This window comes from Anolis carolinensis, chromosome 5, assembly GCF_035594765.1.
Source record: "Anolis carolinensis isolate JA03-04 chromosome 5, rAnoCar3.1.pri, whole genome shotgun sequence".
Classification (NCBI taxonomy): Eukaryota; Metazoa; Chordata; class Lepidosauria; order Squamata; family Dactyloidae; genus Anolis; species Anolis carolinensis.
The window spans coordinates 81,399,077-81,416,408 of NC_085845.1; the positions used below are offsets into that span (position 1 = coordinate 81,399,077).

Below are 17,332 nucleotides of genomic sequence, written 5' to 3' on the forward strand. Positions count from 1 at the left end.
GTGCTAAGGCTTTCGATGAAGTGATGAAAGAAAAGCAAATTTAAATTATTGTACTGATCTGTACTTATTTTTTCCTTAAGATCAATATCATCATCTTCATATTGGCAGTGAAAGCATCATGCAGACGAAGGCAGCGTTCACTGGAGAAAACTGGTATCATGTATGTTTGTAGCCATTACTGATTAAATAGTGATAACATTGACCTGTTTTCCATATCAGTTAGTTAACATATCTTAACTTTGTTAACTCTTTTTGACTCAGTCTCTCCCCGTCTCCCAAACCTGAGTGATTCCCCATGCCTCACTGGCAGAATGGACCTCCTTCTACCCATGCAGCTAAAGACTAGTAAAGTAGGAGAGGAGTTATGATCATAGCAATAGTGTCAAAATCATAATTACCAGTAAGTAGCAATCATGAATATGAAACAGTTACCTTAGGACAGTGATGGCAAACCTTTTGGAGTTCCAAACCAGGAGGAGTGGTGGGGCAACTGATAGCTCACGTGTGAGAAGAGAGAGTGTTGCATGCCCCTTCTGGTACACATGCCATCGATTCACTGCCTTATCACACCATGCTGTTATATTGTCATAGCAATGCATTCATCCTGCATTGGCCTTATTTCATGTTGTTATCCAGGCATTGTGTGTGTGTGTGTGTGTGTGTGTTTAACACTGGAAATAATCCATCAATGACCCTTTTCTGCAACAATTCAATAATCAGTTTGGGTGCAGGTGTAACCCTTTTAAAGTCCTCATCTGATTTCTGATGCTGTTGTATTGTCATATCATTGTAGCACGTCCTACTGTTTTACCATCATGCCATTGTAGCGCTGTTGGACAAACCAATAATGAAATAACGGGCAGGCTATAGGGGTCAGTAAGGATAACATTAATTCAGATAAAAATACTGCAAATGATACTATTAAAGTGCAAATATGGGTACGATAGAGAGCATTAACAATTCACCCCTTCGAATGGAATAATCAGCATAAAGCAGTTGTGTGATCAGCTCCTTGGACAAGTCATGGCCTCAGAGGAAAACTAAGGTTAACCCTCTGAATAAATCTTTGCAAGAAAACCCTATGATTAGTTAGCCTTAGGGTTGCTGTCAATCACGAACAACTTAAAGGCACTCAACCAGAATAGTGATGACTGTTTTGTACTAATGCTTGCTTCTTATTCATGATTTTGACATGTTTGCTGTGATCATAACCTACTCAACACACCTCAAATTGCTGATGGCCTTTACCAGCATCAGCTGCTTGGTAAAACTGAAGTCCACTTTGCAGTGATTGAAGAACAGATGGATGATATTTCCCTCAAGTTTGGGGCAAGGAGATGTCACTTTATAGAGTGTGAGGCCATTATTTCTGTAGCAAAACTAAATGGGGATAGATGTTTCTTGAAAAAGAAAACCCAACACTACTTGCATGATTTAGATGGAGATATAATGGAATCCTCCCTCCCCCACCTGTTTTTGGGAAGGCACAAATCAGTGTTTGGTTTTTTTCCCTCACTTTTCTCACTGCCCAGATCCTTTCTCCCTCGACTTCCTAGCCTCCAAAGTCCCATTTTCCTCCCACCACTCAGTGGGTGCTTTGACTGTGCTTTTCCTGCTTGGCAGAAGGGAATTGAACTAGATGGCCCCTGGGGTTTCTGCTGATTGTTATTGTTGTTGTTGTTGTTGTTGTTGTTGTTATTGTTATTATAAACACTGAGTGGCCATCTGTTGGGGGTGCTTTGTGCTTTTCCTGCATGGTCCCTGGAATCTTCCACTGAAATACTGTTTAGTTTATGTTGGTCAAAAAGTTTGCCCACGCCAATGTATATAATGTATATATACATTATATATAAAATACAATACCTAATCTAATATATTAACATTTCTTTGAGTTCCACAAGAAACGTTTTCTTCAAAAAGGGTGCCACAGCTGAAAAAGTTTGAGAATCCCTGAATTAGAGAAACCAACAATGCAAGCCTTGCACCATAAAAATATAGCATGGTTTTTACAAAGTCCCACAAGGAGTAAAACACAAAGCCGCCATTCTACTTTAGCCATATTTTATACCATAAATCCATATTTTCAAGCTTGGACCTTTTAGATTTTCTTCTTTTGTAGAGTGGACTTGGGAATATGTTCCATTTGCCAAGCCTGGCTATATTTCATGCCATAATACAAATTACTTAATTTTTTTTATTTAGTTCTGTACTGCGGACTGCTTTCCTCCTCCTCCTGTTGATCAGTGCTACCTGGTTGCTGGGTCTGATGGCAGTGAACAGTGATGTAATGACATTTCACTACCTCTTTGCCGTCTTTAGTTGTTTACAGGTATGTTATGTACTTCTATTTTTATGGATTGCCTTTAGACCCCTTATCTTGCTCTTTGCTGAATTATCATTTCTCTGAATATGAAATACTGAATCATGACTAGAAATTGTAAGGTGGGCGTCTTTTGCTTTCCTTTACTTACTGAAGGATTTTTTTTTTCAAGAAAGACATGAGTAAGCAAATGGTACATTAGTTTTATATGGCCCCAGTGGAGCAACTCACCCCAGCATTTTTAGTAATTTTTTCAGAGGCCTTCCTGGGCTGTGAGGTACAGTTTGGCTGTGTTTCAGAAGGGACCTATTTTACACCAAAGGAAAAATGTGGCCATGACCTCTGGACATTTTCTGATTGAAAAAAAAAAAAACATCTTCAAGGCCTAAAACAGACAAGAAAGCCCTCAGAACACTGTAAAATCCTTCCTTGTGCTCCCTAGAAGGAATTAATCCTTAGCATGAAAAGAAAAGAAAGATTTTAATGGCTGAAACAATAGTTCAGTTTTGGGAAATTTCAGTTAACAGAAAAAGTTAACATAACCCAAAGGATCTCACTGGACACTTAGATGTGACCTGTGAAACCAAAAGTAATTTTCTCATTAGTTGTGTGAATAGGTGCAGATTTGAGTGTACAGTCTTGATTCATCCAGTACAGGGGTGTTGAAAGTGTGGCCTGTGGGCTGCATCCATCAGAAAAAATCAAATAAAGAATTCATGGTGGAACCTGCTTTTTCAAATAGTTCGACTAAGTTATTGAAATATATGGAAGGCCAGTATGGAGGGTCATAATGGCCTTCAGTATGGAAATTGTTTCCGTGCACAACATATAATGTTATTCTTACAAGAATTTGAGAGCTTCTCTTTTTTTTCTCATCTCCCTGCCTTTCTTGATCCCACCATAAAAGACATTTACTGCCCCACCCTTCTATTACGGCATGCTTTCTTAGAAAAATGTGACACATCTGAATTCATAAACCACTTCTAGCCCACACCATGTATGAATTCACAATCTGTGCCAACAGATTACCAGAGAAGTATTCTGGAAGAAGAATGAGAAGGATAGCTGTAGTGCTTCAATGCACCCTGCAGAGAGGTTGAGGTGGGATGCACTGAAGCACTACAGCTATCCTTCTCACTCCTCCTCCTCCTCCTCCTCCTCCTCCTCCTCCTCCTCCTCCTCCTCCTCCTCTTCTTCTTCTTCTTCTTATCATCATCATCATTATTAACATTATCATTAACAAATAAAAATTAAATTGCAAATAGAAATATTAAATTCTGTTCCATAAGATGTTTTGAAAGAATGTGGTAGAATGGTAGGAAACTCAGCAGACAAACAAAAGTTCCTCACATGGTGTATAGTTAAAGTATGGCATTTGCTTCCACATGTTGTGATGGCCACCAGTCTAGATGGCTTTAAAAGGAGATTAGTTAAGACTGTCATAGGCTGGAGTCATGATGCCTTTACTCTCTCCAGGATTAGAAACTATGTGCCACTGAGTGCCAGTCACTTTGAAACAATAGTGAAGGACAGCTGTTGTGTTTATGCCTCACTTGCAGGACTCTCATGGGCATCTTGTTGGCCAGTGGCCACAGGATACAAGATTAAATAGGTTTTTGGCCTCATCCAGAGAGGCTCCTCTTTATGTCCTTCGCATTTGTAAGTATAGTATGACCAATGTGTTATCGAAGGCTTGCATGGCTGGGATCACTGGGTTGTTGTATGTTTTCCGGGCTGTATGGCCATGTTCCAGTAATATTCTCTCCTGACATTTTGCCCACATCTATGGCAGGCATCCTCAGAGGTTGAGGATGCCTGTCATAGATGTGGGCGAAATGTCAGGAGAGAATACTTCTGGAACATGGCCATATAGCCCGGAAAACATACAACAACCCTATAGTATGACCCCTGTATCAATGAGGCATTCTGTATTTCACCACATAATAGCTGCTTCCGCATAATCCCTGTTTTTTGTCTCTAAATCAGTTTTTATTCTTTCACCACATAAATGTCACATGGTATAATGCTGCCTTGACTTGAAGCTTTGCTTGAATGGAAGGAGGGAGAGGACTCATTCTCTGCCATGAGAGCAATGACATGAGTGAGGCATGGCTTGAATAGGAAGGGGAAAAGAAAAGAGGGAACAGTCTCAAGGTCCATCTGCCCTCTTTTTCTTTTCTTTTTTTAAAAAAGCTTCACATAATGGTTGTACCCCCTTTTGGGGGTGGGGAAATGGACAGAAAATCTATGATGAGTATGTGGTGAAGCAGTACATACCTGGACTTTGCATGGATATGTGAAACTGTAGATAATAGCAAACCATGTTGAAATGATTGATTTCAGTCCATGTGTTGTATCATAACTAAATAAATTCTAACTCTTTCTTTTCTTTTTTTGACTCCTCTCAAAAATCTAGGGCCTGTTCATCTTTTTCTTCCACTGTATTTTCAATAAGGAAGTGAGGAAACATTTGAAGAATACTTTCACTGGAAAGAAGCCACTTCCAGATGACTCCACAACAACAAGGGCTACATTATTAACAGTAAGAAATAGTTTTGGAAAAGCATTTCTGAGTATGTAAATGCAGAATATCTGTATGTTGTCAGACGTGCAAATGCCGAATTTTATCTGGTTTCTGTACCATCATTTGGGAAACACAGAAGGAAGAAAGAAAACTTAAAATAAGGAGGAGAAAGGGAAAAGTGTATGCTGTGCAGAAAAGACACTTATTCCAGAGTTACATTTTCTTTTCTTCACACTTGAATTAGTTTTAAATGAGATTTTCATGAATCTCTTTTAAAAACAGATCTAGCCTAGAAAACTATTCAAATTTTATGTATTAATTAAAAACAATTACATCATATTTTACCATGGATACAAAAACAGTCATGAATATATTTGAGGCAATTATCTAGATTTGTGGTGAGTGAGAACTCTAAAACTTTGCCATGAGAGCAATTCTGCTTGCCATTTGTCCTGGCAGTAGTGATCAGAAAAACATTAATGGTAAGGTGTATTTAAAAAGTCGCATTCATTTGTTGAAACCCTGTCCAAAATAGTGAAACATGAGAACAGCGTCACACTACATATAAGGTGAACATAGCCAACTTTCATTTTTATCAGTTGTTAAATAGCTTTGTTAAGTCAAATAAAATTTGAGAAGTGCAGTAAATTCCACTTTAAAATACTTGATGTTTTAATGGAGTCTGTGGGCTAATATTCTTGAAACCGCTCCACTTATTGAATTACATTGACCAGTTATTCTCCAATCTCAAGTGGCCAATATCTAACGTGTTAGCAGGCTGCAGAGTTTAGAAAAATGTAATAAGATTTGGCATAGAATATAGAGTCTGGATTAAATAAAATGAAGTAGAAATACTAGGAACTTTCTCCCCACCAAAATCCATTTTTGAGGAGAGTAAACTATACCTGGCTTGTCATTGACGAGAAAGGAATAAGCAAACATTATGGCTCACTGCTTCTTAAATGGTGGACCCTCTGCCCCAAATAGGGTCCCTTTAGCTCTATGTTTGGGTCCCAACATTTTTGGAAGCAGTAATTGTTTTCTGAACATCACCTAATGATTGTTTTAGACACATTAATCTGTTATTTAGTGTTTACAGTGGACTTTGCAGAAGATGCTTAAGCTGTCCTTCAGAAAAGGGAAATCATACTGTTTAGCAAGCTTTGCAAATGTTGATTTCTTATCAGTAAAAGTTTGATTTCATATGTATGATATATACCTGTTTACCTGGGGTCATATGAAAAGGCCCTTTCTTGTGATACAACCAACTGTGCCTGTGAAAGTGATGGGGCTGAGAGAAGGGCCTCTCCCGATGATGTCAGAATTCAGACCAGCTCATAAGTTCAATGTGTATATAGTTCAGCTTTCATAATATTCCACCATTAATGTTTCTGGGGGAAAATGTTATACTGATTAACATTTATTTTATTTTCTTCCCTCTCAGCGATCTCTCAACTGCAATGACACATACATAGAGGAGCCAAATATGTATCGCACTACAATTGGTGAATCCACAGTCTCCTTAGAAAGCACTGTCAGGTCAGCCAAGAGTCACAATAGCTACCTTGCTCATATTCTCAGGTAATCTGGTGCTGGCGCATGGCTTCCAGGCTTTCCTTTTCTCTTTGTATGGCTTTTGCAAAAGGGGAGGGGGGAATGCATCGCCACTTTTGCCCAAGTTGGCCTTTCTTCATGCTTCCGCAGATTTGTTTCATTTCAGTGCATTTTCCAGCTTGTCTATATTTTTCCTCTTACTACTGCAATTTAGTTGAAGCATTTCAAAAAAAAAGCGATTAAAAACAGCAGTAGTGCAACTAGACCTGCTGACTCTGCACACTGTATTTGGTAGAGCATATTAGAAATTCAAGCCTGCAACTTCAACGTCAGTGTACTGATTTGGAAAGCTCCTGTTTTTCGTTTTCAGAGACGAAGCTGCCCAAAAGCTCAGCGTATCGTCAAGCCAAGCGAGGGCCGGCCATACAGAAGGTGATTCCTCAATCTTCCGCAGGAAACCATCAAAATCCCATGGTAAGGTTAAAAACAGAAGATTTTGTTATTGCCCCATCACTGGCACCACCAGTTTTCAGCACCTGGAAAAAGTATACAGTCTTTTTCTAATTACACTATTTAACAAAATTAGAGGGAAAAAAACCTGTTTCTGGTTTGAAAGTGCTATTTTCTGTTTAATTGTGTGGTATTTACTTTGAAAGTAGTTGTTATACTCCAGAAATTTTGTTTTCTGAGGCCGCTGCAAACTATGTTGAATTAGTTGAGACTTTATGAGATATTCATTGAAAACGTATAGCAAAATGTGCTGCAAGATGTCCCGCAAAAACCAAATTTTTGCAGTTTAATAAACTTTTTCCAAGTTTTTATTATAGAACCCACTAGGAAATGACATTTATAACCCAGAAACAAAAATCATGTTACAGAGTGTTATCCCATAACTGTTGACAGAGACAGAAATAATTCTGCAGCATTTTGCATCAAGATCCAATTTGATCATATTTATACATAATGGAAAAAGTAAGGATGAGTAGATGAGAATGTGGTAAATGCAACACTGTATGTTTAAAGAACACAGATGGGAGAGGAGGAACATGAAGGAAGACCTTTTCACTACGCATAATGGGTCTCCTGTATTGCCATACGCTAATTCACACCACTTTCTGTTGCCACCAGCTTCCATTTTGAAGGTGAATGAAATAGGAATGCAGCTCTTCTGAAATTTCTTTCTTGTAGGCAAGAAGAAATAATTTATGATAGCCTTTAATTATTTGCAGTTTGGAATTTATTCCAAAATATAATAAAACAAACACACTCATATTTTTCTATGCAGAATTTTTATGCAGAGATTTTTTTTTAAACAGAAAATCCCACCTGTAGAAAACAAAATATGCATTTTTACATAGAGTAAGTACCTAGCTATAGAGATACTTGGTTTGTTCAGAATTTTCTTCATCAGTCTCATCTTTCTAACATGCTTTTCATCTGTTATTTGAATATTTTAAAATATATTTCCAGTCCAAGAATATACTATAGCGGCATATATGGACACTCGGGTCACACATTCCCTTAGTTCAACACTGGTTACTCAACCCATCAAATATAACTGTTGGGATCAGGAAATGTAAAGTGAAGCAAAAAGAGGGGAGGAGGGAGTGAAAAGGAGGAGAAAGCGTGAAGGAACGTGGAAAGAGATAAGCATTGCGAAGCATTGCTAAGCGGTAGGACAAGAAAGATTTGGGTGGGAGGTAGAGAGAGATCAGACTGACCCGAAAGAGATGGGAAGGGGGGACGTGCAGGAATTGCTTTCAGAAACACACTTATTGTTTAGGAACACATGATTGTTTACAGAACAGAAAGGAGACAGAGAAGCACTGAGCTGAGAGGGAAAAATTACAGACAGGGAGAAAAGGAAGTTTGATTTCGTGTGTACATTTGCGTGTTTGCATCAATTTGAGATTATAAACCCATGATTCAGAAACAGTCAAATGTGGTACTATCTTGACACTTTCTTGGCTTGTCTTAATTGAAAACCACTCCTTGGTTCTTCTGCAGAATAACCTATTGAATTTTTATCTCCTCAGTTTCTAGTCTTTGATTGAGAAGCAAAAAGGACTAGAGATATTGGGGGCACTGTGCATCAACATAACTGATGGTCAGCCAAATAGAGTAACCATATCTTTACAGAAAATGTGTTAGAAAGATGAATGACCAGTGTTACTCTTTAATATGCAAAATGGCTTATGACAACTTTGTTTGCCTCTTGTGTGGCATATAATGAAATGACTGTTACAACATATGGGAGGCCTGTAGGACAGTTCTGTTTTTATTGTTCACATTGCATATCACTTCCTTTATTGTTTCTACAGAACATGACTCTGATTCTGATAGCGAGTTGTCCCTTGATGAGCACAGCAGTTCCTATGCTTCCTCTCACTCTTCGGACAGCGAGGAAGACGCGATTGATGCAGAGAAGAAATGGAACGCAGCCACTTCGAAAAGCAATGATCGAGGTCCACTTCACAGCACTCCCAAGGGTAAAAGAATAACAGTCAGAGTTCTGGCTCCTGGTCTATAAATGTTCTGATAATTCATTTGCAATACACACGATGTCTAGAATGGCATGGACTCACCTTAGAATAGATACATATTCAAACGCACAGCAATCCAGGCAGTATTTCAGCATTAACAAGAATTTGCTACTTATTTGTTAATCTCTTTTGCTGTGTAGCAAGAATGTTGACTGAAAAAGTTGTCAGTGATTCTATTAAATATTGTAAGATTCCAAAACATTTAAAACATACTGTATATACTCAAGTATAACCCGACCTGAATATAAGCCGAGGCACCTAATTTTACCACAAAAAAACTGGGAAAACTTATTGATTCAAGTATAAGCCTAGGGTGGAAAATGCAGCAGCTACTGGTAAATTTCAAAATAAAAATAAATACCAATAAAATTATATTAATTGAGACATCAGTAGGTTAAATGTTTTTGAATATTTACCGTATTTCAAAGAAAAACAGTAAACTAGCTCTGTAAGTGGAAAAGTAAGGTCAACAAAAACAATATGGTATCAACAACTTAATAATAACAACAACAATAAAAATAAAAACTTCATTTGTATCCTGCCCTATGGGGACTCAGTTCGGCTTTCAACATAATAACAGGCAAACATTCAATGCCTATATAAATAATGCAAAACTAGATATAGATCTATAATTATATATACTAATTTCACATATGCATTTCCCCCTGAAACGTTTGCAATTCCTCTCTCTATATGTGCATTTCCCTCCTGTAATATTTGCAAGCCTTATATATCTATATTCATATCTATCTAGATATGTCTATATATATAGATAATTATATCAATATAGCAATTACAGAGACTTGTAAACATGTGAGGGGAAAATTTATATATAAAAATAATATATACATATGGATAAAGATATACAGGTACATGGAAATCTCTAGATATCTATATGTATATAGGATTTGCAAAGACCTGTAAACATATGAGGGGAAAATTCATAAATAAAATTAATGTATATAGATAGATACAGATATATACAGGTACATAGGGATTGCAAAAGCTTGCAGAGGGAAGTGCCTAAATATCTGTAGGATAGATTAACAAATATTCCAGGGAAAATGGTTTTATAAGATTTATGGATATATATATATTTTATTCTTCCTGACTTGCAAGGGTTACTTTCCCCTTCCTTTCCCTTTTCAAAACATTCCTTTGCTTATGAGCGAAGGAGGCTTTGGAAAAGAAATCATGATAAGGGAAGGTAAGAAGGAGAGAGAAATGTATTGTATATTGCAAGGAATGGTCCCATGAGGCTAATCAATGGTTTCCAAGTTTTATCAAATTCATCTTCTTTCAGTTCTCCTTTTGCTAATCTTAATTGATAGGTTAACTTTTCCAATAGAGCTATCACCCATATCCTGTTTAACCAAATTTTTATTGTAAGATTCTCTTAACCGTTTTCCAGGTTTTCACAATTTTGAATCTTGCGGCACATCACATGAGCAATATAAGATTTTTATCTGCCAAAGCCTTATTTTCACCTTTGAATACTCAAATCATTAATAGAGCTCCCCCCAAAATATATAGTTTCCTCCACTATTTAGCTTATTCATGATAGCCCTTCATCCGAGAATCTCTACTTTTGGGAAATACTTTGTACTTTTGGCCTCCAATCTCCTATTTCTTCTCACTTTCTCCAACATAGCTTAGAAATCCTGTTATCTATTTTATCTATTTTGAGTGGGCAATAGTACTATCTATGCATAAGTTTCAGAGGATTTTCTCTCAGTTGTGCTGAGATTATATCTACATCATAATTAATGGACTTTCGCCTGGTGTCCAAGACAGCTGTCTCAATAACACTATGTAACAGAATTTGAAATTTTTTCTGTTCCTGGTTTGAAAGTGTTTAATTGTGTAGGACTTACTTTGAAAGTAGTTGTTATACTCCAGAAACTTCATTTTTTGTGGATGCTGCAAACTATGTAGAATTGTTTGAGGCTCAGTGAGATATTCATTGAAAATCTATAGCAAAATGTGCTGCAGGATGTCCCACAAAAACAAAGTGTTTGCAGTTTAATAAACTTTTTCCATGTTTTTATGATAGAACCAATTAGGAAATGGCATTTATATCCCAGGAACAAAAATTGTGTTACATAGTGTAATCATTCTTGGAGCAGTAAGAGGTTGGATTAGATGGCTCTCGTGGTCTCTTCCAACTCTATGATTCTAAATAGGGTGCCTCTAATCATGGGAGGCGGAGAGATGAATGTTTACATTTTCTTTTGGTTTCGTTTTGTGTGTGACCTGCAGTTGATTCACTTCCTAACCATGTGAAATCCTATTGGCCATCTGAGAGCATAGCAGCAAGTGATGGTGAGGAGCCAAGTGCAAAACAAAAGCTGAAAGTAGAAACCAAGGTTAATGTAGAACTTCACCAGGAAAACCAAGCCAACCACAGCAGCGAAATACCTCCAGATAAAGAAAACGAAGTGCAGCAGAAGGAGAACAAACCATTTTCTCAGCAGAATCACCAGCAGCCTGAGCAGAGGAAAGGTAATGGGGAATTGGGATGAGGGATGTTTCTGCAAATCATGAAGGATAAGACTTTCATTGGGTACAGTTACTAAGAACTCAAAATCTGGAAACAGAAGTGTGTCTCAGTTCATTGGAAACATGTCCGGCTTGTGGACTTTGAAATCATCTGGTGGACCCCTGTGGAAGTGGGTCTATGGTCCAGTCTGAACATGTTTTAGTTAATATTGTGTTAAAACCAAAAATAAAGGGAGGTAAATCTTCATTTAAATATTTATTACACAGTCCAACAAAAACAACAACATTGTTTTTCCTTTGTGTGTTGCTTATTAGGCCAGTTTCTCGGGTTGTTTGAGGTGCTGATTTACAAAATTGCATTGGATAGACCTCATCAGCTCTAGCTTCTTAGAATATGGATATCACGGTTGTTTTCTATGGGTGAGCAGATGGCAACTGGAAGATGGCATATGTTCTGTATCTCAAAGACTGGAGCTGATGGCAGGAATCTGGTGCCATTTTTGAAATCAGCAGGTCAAATAGAAATAGAGGTAACATTTCAGGCACCAGAATGTGTATTGACCAATTAACATTGGTCAGTACATGAACAGGAACATGATTTTTGTTCCTGAGTTATTAAATGTAATTTCCTAATTGGTTCTATCATATAAACATGGAAAAGTGCCTCTGTTTGATGTGAAATTACCTGATGAGATCTTTTTTGAATGGTTCTCTGGGATCTATCTATATGTATGTATGATGCTCAGCTGAGAGGGATCTCCTCTGCATCCACACTTTGGGAATGGCGCTATATTAGGAATGTGAGTCAGGCCCTGGTTGTGGAATACCCTCCTCTCTCAGAAGCACCAGTTTTTGGCACAAAATTAGGACATGGCTATTGACTTGAATTTTTGAGTTCTCAGTAGATAGGTTCTGATTTGCCATTTTTGATCTCATATTTATTTATGGAAGTTTTATATGCATTTGCATTCTTCCCTGAGAACAGCTATAATAGAGTGAGTGGGTGTTTTAATCAATAATATTTTAATCAAGAAAGAAATTAATCTTTTGAAGTACATGAGGCTTCCTGAGATTTCCTTTTCTTTGGTGTCTTCAAGCTAACATTCTAAGTTTGAGCAAGGAGTCAGGCCATATTATTACCACCTAAACTGTGTCTAATATTTTAGATAATGTATCAGAAAACCCTCAGCAGAAAGCACCCATAAAATTAGAGGCTAGTCTTTTCTTCATCTCAAGCATAGGAATATATTTAGCATTAACATTTTCTAAAGGCATTTTATTTTATCACACGGTGCCAGACATCACTTCTTTTATCTCATGGCAGGCATACTGAAGAACAAAGTTACCTATCCTCCTCCACTGGTAGACAAAAACATCAAAAATCGGCTGCGGGAAAAACTGTCAGATTATAATCAAACCACAATCTCATCCAGAATGACCGCTATTGGAACAAATAATGGGATTCGCTCCAATTCAGACTCGGGGGTGACAGTAAAGAACCCAAGAAGAGATCAACTTCCAGAACAAATAAATGGCTTGGCCATGAATCTCCATGTAGGAACTGGTACTGCAGAGACCTCAGATTCTGAGTAAGTGCCAGCTTGCAAGTTTATCTCCTGTCCTACCTTTCTTGTGTTTCTAATTCTTGCTCTATTTCATAGACTAGCCTCATTCTTTCTGTGGCCTTTTTGGAGCATTCTTTCTGGGTTTTGTGAACCCAAAGCTTAGAATAGGCATTGGGAGCAATTTATCTTCTTTTCTTCTTCCCCCATTCCTTTCGTGCTCTGGTTTTTGGGCTTCACTCCTGGTTCATTTCAAACCAGAATTCTCTTGTACATCTGAAGGCAAAAATCCAAGCTTTGTGATTGTTAACAAACCAGGGTGTCACAAGAATCAGATCCTGAAACCGGATCTTTTTCTTTCCAAGGTAAACCAGCTATATATATACAGGCAGTTCCTGGGTTAGACAAAATAGGTTCTGTAGGTTTGTTCTTAAGTTGCATTTGTATGCAAGTAGAAACAGATACATTTTAACTGTAACTCTGAGCCCCCAGGGGTGCAGTGGATTAAACCCTTGTGGCAGCAGGACTGCTGACTTTAAGGTTGGGTTACTGACCTGAAGGTTGCCGATTCAAATCTAACCTGGGAAGAGCATGGATGAGCTCCCTCTATCAGCTCCAGCTCCATGCAGGGACATGAGAGAAGCCTCCCACAAGGATGGTAAAAACATCAAAGCATCTGGGCATCCCCTGGGCAACATCCTTGCAGATGGCTAATTCTCTCACACTAGAAGCGACTTGCAGCTTCTCAAGTTGCTCCAGACGCAAAAAAAAATGTAACTCTTTTTTTTGTGAGTTTGGGATAGCGTAGGGAAGGATTGGCACCCTTGTAACATTTGTTTTGCTGTTTGTGCTCCTATTCAGATTTCACTTCACTTTCTATCCCTGTGACATTTGCATTTTGAGAATGCTGCGTTCTCATGAAAACAAGAATTGGTGAGAAAACTTCAGTGCAGACACCTTTTTGCCATAACTCTTCCAGGAGTGAATTTCCCTTCCAAGGAGTAGATTTCCTCTTACTTTCTGTTGTCTTACCCGTTTAGCTATGAGTCAGATGTAAGTTGAATGTCTGTAACTAAGAGACTGCCTATACTCTCATTGCTACCTTCTTTCTGTTTAATGCCTGTATGTTGCTTTCTGGGATCTTTGTCCTTTTCATTGCTTCAAAGAGGTGCCTCCTTGTTAGGTGTCCTGTTGCAATGCCCTAGGTAGTTTGATTTGGAACCATCAGCCTGCCACAGTTTAACCCTAAGTTGCATGGTTACTTCTTCTTGTGAACAGAGGCAGTAATGAAACTTCAATTTGAATCATCAGGAAATTGTGATGACGGTTGCAACTTGGCGGGCTGCTCCACGGAGATGGTTCTTCCTCTGGATTCTGCACTCTCCTGTGCAGTCGGAAGGCGAAGGACAACATCTGAGGGATATTTCGTGTGGTGGCCTACTTGTGATCCTTGCAAGGGGCCTGCTGAAGCTACTTAGGGCACATTCAGTGCCTGCCTGCATACATTGTGCCAAAAACACATGGAGACCAATAAAATGGAACTCACTGTTGGCAAAGAATGCCTCTCCAAAATGCAGTTAGAGCCATAGCTATGCTGCAAGGGCTGCCAAGGAGGCCAAGGTATACTACACTAACGAATTACTTGATATAAGGAAGAAATGGCCAGTAATACAGCATGTCAACCATCACCTGAGCCCCATCAGAACTCAAGGGGCATCAGTGATTTGTTCTGGTCCAACAGCATATCCAAACTCAGGAGAAAAACATTTTATCACACAAAGTGCCCTTGGATTTCTTTGCCAGCTTCTACACCAGCTTGTGGTGGACTTTTTTGTCTTAAATACCACCGTTTTGATATAAATATTATATATATATATATATAATGCTGTAGATAATTTTATATATTTTGTATGGTGATTTTTTTTGAAAAGGTTCTTTTGTACATTTCATGTGAACTGATTTTCTTAAATTTAGAAGCAGGAGAACAATAATTGTGAAAGAACATTGATATTTTTTATATTAAAAAAAAAGAATTGCACAAGTGTACTTGAATTTGGCATTTGAGGTGAAGGGGAACATAACTAGCGTCTATCAAAACTAACCCAGTTCTGCTACAGTCCTTACTTTTTTTTTAAAAAAAGGCTATGATATAACTTGGGACATTTCAATGTAACTCGTTTTCATAAGAATTAGAATTATCTGAAATTTTGACACCAATCTACAAACAGGTATTTGTGAATTATTTGTAAGACATTCTGGCCCTTTCTTCACTTTCCAGACATTTTTCTTTTTTTCCCTTCCTACCGAGCTCATATCCTGCCTTCAGTTTAGGTTTTCAAATTGTTCTTTTTTACAGTATTGTCTAGTTTTATATTACAATTTGTGTACTTTTTCCTTAGAAAAAAATATTATCATGGGAGTTTCTGTCAACAGTCCCTTCTCCCATCTGCCTTGTGATGAACCATGGGCCTTGTAGTCCTGCTCAGGACATTGTAATCCCTGATGAAGATGAAAACTTGGGTTTTTTACCTTCCCAGTCTGAACTGGATTCCTCTCAGCCAGATCCTTCCCAGGCAGATCTGGAAACCTTGCACCTGCAAGAAAGTTGTGCCCCAGAAGTATGTCAAACAACCCCAGAGCCTACTTCTCCCGTGTTCTTGCGCCGGGAGTTTTGTAAACAACAGAGAAGTTTGGATTCAGCTTCGCGCAGGAGTGCGAGGATAGCAGCTAAGAATGTTGCCAATTAACATTGGTTCTCGTGAGAATCTTTAAGGAGTTTAACATCTGGTCTCAGAGTTTAGCTTTCGTTTCTGATTCCCAGAGAACCGCTTTGGTGAGAAAGTTGGACTCTATATAGGTGTTTTGCCCGCGTAGCAACTTCGCGGAGTCAATTCGTCAGCCTACGGAGCGAGTTGTGTCTGGACAGCGCGCTCCGATTCAAGCCTCGCTTCAGCTCAAGCCTTGCCTTGCTATCCAGCCTTCGCCTTGCTTCCCAGCCTTTGTTTACCTACGGACTTTGCCTTGTTTCCCAGGACTAATCCTTGCCTTGTTTCACGGATTTTACCAAGTTATTCCACGGACCTTGTTCTTGTTCTTAGTTACCTTGTTCCACGTTCAAGCCTTGTTTCAAGTATCAAGTTATTTCCTAGCCACGCTCAAGTTTTATGGACTAAGGACCTTGTCATCTCCCCTCACTTTGCTTGGCAAAGTGAGTGTTTCGGTTATTGGATTACAACTTTGGACCTTAATATTTCTTATTGGACATTGCTTTTTTGGACTAATTCTGACCTTTCCTGAAGGGTCTAATTCTGGACTATTTTCTATACTTGTTTTTATTAACTTTATATATTCCTTCAATAAAGATATTAGTTAGATTCTGGCCTCTGTGTATGGTTATTGGTGCCTCTGCCGCCTGGGTCGTGACAGTTTGACTCCGCCTCCCATAAGCACCAACTAACCGAGGCCAGGATGTCTACCGGAGCCGCGCCGGCTGGACAGCCGCTCAGCTACACCATCAGCAAGGACGAAGTGGACCGCATCCGTGACAGACTCAACGCGCAGGATGGAGAAATAAAAGGGTTGAGGGAGCGCGGAGTTCGCCTCCCGGCCATGGCGTTGCCTACCAAGTTTTCTGGAGAAGCTGCTAAGGTTCATGTTTTCCGCCGCCAATGTCAAGCTTATCTAGAGGCCCGTGATGCCGAGTTTCCCCAAGAAGACATCAAGGTGGCGTGGGTCTACAGTCTTCTAGACGGACCAGCGGCTAGCTGGGCGACGGCCCTGTTTGATCAAGCCTCCCCCCACCTAAGTTCAGCACAACGCTTCTTGGATCACCTTAAGGAGACCTGGGGAATCGAGGACAATTTGGAGGCAGCCGGTCACAAACTCCGGCGCCTCCTTCAAGGAGACAGACCCATGTCTCAGTACATAGCCGAGTTCCGCGTGCTGGCCCACAACACCGGCTGGAACGATGTAGCCCTCAGAGGACAATTTCGGGAGGGTCTCAACATTGAAATGCTGGAAGAAATCTCCAAGGTGGATCCTCCCCAGACCCTCGAGGCACTCATTGATCAATGTTTACGGGCTGAAGTCATGATTGCCAACAGGAAACAATGGGTTCGAGGCCAGGGCGGTAGAGCCGGGGCAAAACCCCCCGCTCCCGCCAGTGTTCAGCCACGTCCGGTGTGGAGACCCCCGCCGCCAACCCCATACCCCAGAGGAGGCGAGGAGGTGCCGATGCAGTTGGGCAATGTGCGTCCCAGACTAGATGCCGCCGAGAAGGCCCGTCGTCAACGCTTGAACCTCTGCTGGTACTGCGGGAACGGGGGCCACT

At 39.4% G+C, this 17,332-nt stretch overlaps 1 protein-coding gene across 5 annotated transcripts in view; it reads left to right on the plus strand.

The window, feature by feature from the left end:
- celsr1 (cadherin EGF LAG seven-pass G-type receptor 1) overlaps positions 1-15,451 on the plus strand; it is a 211,118-nt gene extending 195,667 nt beyond the window's left edge. For 3 of the 5 annotated variants that reach the window (XM_062981674.1, XM_008111611.3, XM_062981677.1), the window contains 9 exons: positions 81-160; positions 2,203-2,329; positions 4,737-4,862; positions 6,289-6,425; positions 6,769-6,872; positions 8,720-8,887; positions 11,201-11,443; positions 12,765-13,029; positions 14,281-15,451. In XM_062981674.1, coding sequence (XP_062837744.1) covers positions 81-160; positions 2,203-2,329; positions 4,737-4,862; positions 6,289-6,425; positions 6,769-6,872; positions 8,720-8,887; positions 11,201-11,443; positions 12,765-13,029; positions 14,281-14,305 — 1,275 coding nt within the window. In that variant the 3' untranslated portion in view covers positions 14,306-15,451. The remainder of the gene's footprint in view (positions 1-80; positions 161-2,202; positions 2,330-4,736; positions 4,863-6,288; positions 6,426-6,768; positions 6,873-8,719; positions 8,888-11,200; positions 11,444-12,764; positions 13,030-14,280) is intronic. The other 2 variants (XM_062981675.1, XM_062981676.1) reach the window with 2 other exon arrangements.
- The last annotated feature ends 1,881 nt before the right edge of the window (positions 15,452-17,332 follow it).